The 3,843-nt window shown below is 33.9% G+C and overlaps 1 protein-coding gene across 1 annotated transcript; it reads left to right on the forward strand.

The window, feature by feature from the left end:
• Window positions 1-1,438: 1,438 nt before the first annotated feature.
• On the forward strand, window positions 1,439-3,092 carry LOC128225552 (probable serine/threonine-protein kinase DDB_G0278509). The gene is made up of 2 exons (XM_052935416.1): window positions 1,439-1,506; window positions 1,669-3,092. The coding sequence occupies exons 1-2, from the start codon at window positions 1,486-1,488 to the stop codon at window positions 3,022-3,024; spliced, it is 1,377 nt and encodes a 458-aa protein (XP_052791376.1). The 5' UTR covers window positions 1,439-1,485; the 3' UTR covers window positions 3,025-3,092.
• Window positions 3,093-3,843: the final 751 nt, after the last annotated feature.

The raw sequence follows: 3,843 nt of genomic DNA on the forward strand, positions 1-3,843 counted from the left end.
TGTCAGGATCCTATCTTAACTCGAATATCGTATATGTATATTGTTTTGTATGTTTTGTATCATTTGCTTGAAGTGCGAACTTTAAGAAACATACTCTGCATGGAAATTATGCAAAAAGTCTTGCTTTCATTGACTGTAAAGGGCAGTACCCTACATAATGCTAGCACGGATAAAAGTAGATAATCCATTTCTTATAATTTCAATGTTCTATTCTATAACACTGATTAAACAGATAGAAACCTACACTGCGGACAGAGCTTGAAACACCCTTTACCACGCTTGATAGGATTGTTTTTGGACAGTCCATTCCTTTATAATTACGTATGTACAAATTGACGAAACTTAAGTGAAAGGTAAAATCTGTTAAGATACACAAAAACAAAAATAAATCCAACATGTCGGTAGTCCCCCATGCTGATCGAATGTGACAATCTGAAATAAGGAAGTTCATCTCACGAACCTAGTTATTAAATGTAATTTAAACCCAGCTTCTGTAGCCCTTTTGTGACAATACAATAAAAGCATAAATCTAAAAGCACTTCAGAGTACCACTCTTAAAATACGTTTAAGGTTATTTTTTTAATAATAAAGAGCAGGGAAATCTTAAAGTTAAGTTCAACAAGTGGTTCTTTATTATGTGTTGAGTAAACGTTGATAATTTTTGTAAATTCATGTAATATTTATTTGCTGTTATTATGCTCTATTCTATATGTGTCTTTGAGTGAATATTTATGCGAAACAAGAAACAGGAAACAAGCTCGGCAGCAAAAGGTTTAAACACAAACCTGGTGTTATGGCACTGGGTAAACGACAAAGACATAGAACATAAAAACAAAAAAATCACAATCAAGAAATTTGGAAGAACAGAACAAAACTCCACAAACAGCACAGTCCATTCATACTATATATAAAAAACTGGGTATGTTTATCAAAGATTGTTTGGTACCGCCTTGGAACGGTCAGTAAAATGTAAATTTACTGGGGGTTTAAACCAGTTTAAGTGCACAAACCTCACTCCTATCCCAACAATCCTAAATCAAGAAAGAACGCATAAGGTAAATATTATGTAAAAGTGTGCATTAACTTGACGAAACTTAACAAATAAAACAAATAATAATAAACGTATAAGTAAACCATAAGTACTTCTATAATTAGTCTTAGAGATCCCATCTCTATCTGCAGGCGGAGGAATACAATTATGCGCACCTAATGCAAAGACTTTTCAAAGATACGATGCAGTCATTGTTTAAAACTATGAGCATCGTAATTCTATTAATTATCAATATTTCATCATGATTTGCAAATGTCATATTTTAGATGACTGCCTTACTATACAACTGACCGTAAATTGTGACTAATATAAAGTTACTGATAAGAATTCTAAATGAATCAAAACTAAATCTGTGCCATTACTTATCTTATTCTAACATGTTTATTCGAAACTTCAAAATTCATCATATAATTTAGAGCATCTTATTGGGAAATATGTATTTCTTTAAACTAACGGTTTGTTCATCTAAATTTTGTTTTCTTTTAATTATTTGTTTCAATCTTATACATATTTAAGGTATTTGATATAGAATAACACTGCACAGTAAACTTATTTAATCTAATTTAAAATAGAAACAAAATGTATATTAGGATAAGTTCAAATGTCAAATCTTTCAGCTTCTGCTAGTCAACACGTTGTCCATGGTCTCTGCTGTCGACGAAGAATGTATAGGCCAACCTCCATGTTATTGTTCAACGTTCGTTCTTCGTAACCAGTCTTACTACGAGATGACGTGTAGTAACGAGGGTCTGCTGAGTATCCCCAAGTTTGACGAAATCAAAGTCACAAACGATGCATTGGATATAGACCTATCGAAAAACAATATCACTGTAATTGGTGACAGTGCCTTTGCGAACTTTCTCGTAGGTGGCAACACTGAAATCGAAATTGATTTATCATCAAATCGTCTACAGAATATAACTGCGGCTGCGTTTGAAGGCATTGCGAAGAACATTGTGTATTTAGACATAAGTAACAACAATCTAAGCGCTCTTGCTGGTGGCCTTCTAGAACTCAGTAGCTTACAAACTTTACTTGCGAACGGAAACCCTGTGAAAATACTGAATGATGATTTGTTTAAGGTAGTAGGTGAGTCACTGACGTATTTCAGTGTGAATATGTCATTTATTGTGTTTTGGCCAGAATCAATGCAACATCTTATGTCTCTAAAGCAGTTGGACCTCTATGGACTGCGGTATACGGATATTCCAGTTGATGCGTTTGACGGTTTCAGTGAAAGCCTATTGAGTTTATCATTAAAGAAATCTTACCTACCAAACATTCCACAAGCTGTGTGCTCGTTGAAGAACATGTTTCAACTAGATTTAGAAGGCAGTTTTATAAAGAATACAACCTTCATATGTACTTCACCGCTTGTTTCCATGATAGATTTAAACATGAACGAATGCACTCTCGACAGGTTTCCAAATATGCTTGCATCTTTCCCTGCTTTGAAAACACTTAAAATTGCTTTAAATCAAATCAAAGACATCGCGGAAGTCTTCATTCCGATGAATCATTCGTTGGAGAATTTAGACATGTCTTTTAACCGTCTTCAAAGCATTCCATACGCTCTCACAAAGTTTCATTTAATGGTAGATCTTGTTCTGAATTTTAATAATATCATGTCGGTTCAAATTGATGATTTAAAGAACTTCACTTCATTGATATGGCTAGAACTTAATTCGAACGGAATTCTCAAAATTTCAGACGACGCGTTTCAGAATAATATCAATCTAGATGAGATAAACCTAAGTGCAAACAACTTGACGAAGATTCCTTCGTCTGTCAAAACCCTTAGCGAACTTAAATACCTCGATCTATCATTTAATGACATAAAATGTACGTGCTCAAATTTCCACTTATTGAAAGGCTGGACAGTTTCAAACGACTTGTCACTCAGTGGATACTGCAACCAGGAAAAGTCAAGCCTTGAGCTCTACATTAACGACCGTCTTCCGTACTGCCTGTGATAACATAGTTTGATTTCATGCCTTTTTATGGTTTATTGAAAAATAAAGGTGGATTGTATCCTAATAAACTCACAGTTTCAATATTGTGTATTCCGAAGCATAGTTTCACTGATACTATTATATCAGCCCGTTGTAAAATAAAACACGAATCAAAACGTGATGGAAAGAATTATCAGTGACGTCATTTTGTACAAATTCCGATTCAATACGAGCAATTAAATCATGATTGTTGATAAATTATACCAGGAAACAAAAGAAAATACAATTGGTTTTAGAAAAAAAGTGTAGCATATTTTACCTGTTAACACCAAAAGTGTAATTGCTATTTTTCACTAATACTAACAACTATTCTCTATATATTCACATGCTATCAATTATGCCAATTTTTTTTTTTATACGGAACACAAACAATATGGCCACAATGGCCCTTATTCGATCTTATGAGAAACTGTTTAATATAATTCTAATTTAATTGCTCTACAGAAATAAGAAAGATTATTATAAGGACCACCATATGATGCTACATACCAAAATTTAAACCGTCTTGGCCCAGCTATTCCGGACAATATTTTCAAGAAATTATCTATATATCTCTATGCAAAACGGTTGACCCTCGGGGCGTGGTCAATTATTACCCTTGAGGTATAGTTCGTGGTAGAGAACCACTAGACAATGTTACACAACTCTTGGCTCTACGTTTTAAAGAAAAAAAATCAAGTTTTACTTTTCACCAGAGTTCTACATGGACTTAATGTGTTCGAACAATTTTGAACGGGCGCCATCCAAGGAACATCCCTGTGAAGTTTATCTGAAATGGCC

The sequence above is a fragment of the Mya arenaria genome, chromosome 3 (genome assembly GCF_026914265.1).
Source record: "Mya arenaria isolate MELC-2E11 chromosome 3, ASM2691426v1".
NCBI lineage: Eukaryota > Metazoa > Mollusca > Bivalvia > Myida > Myidae > Mya > Mya arenaria.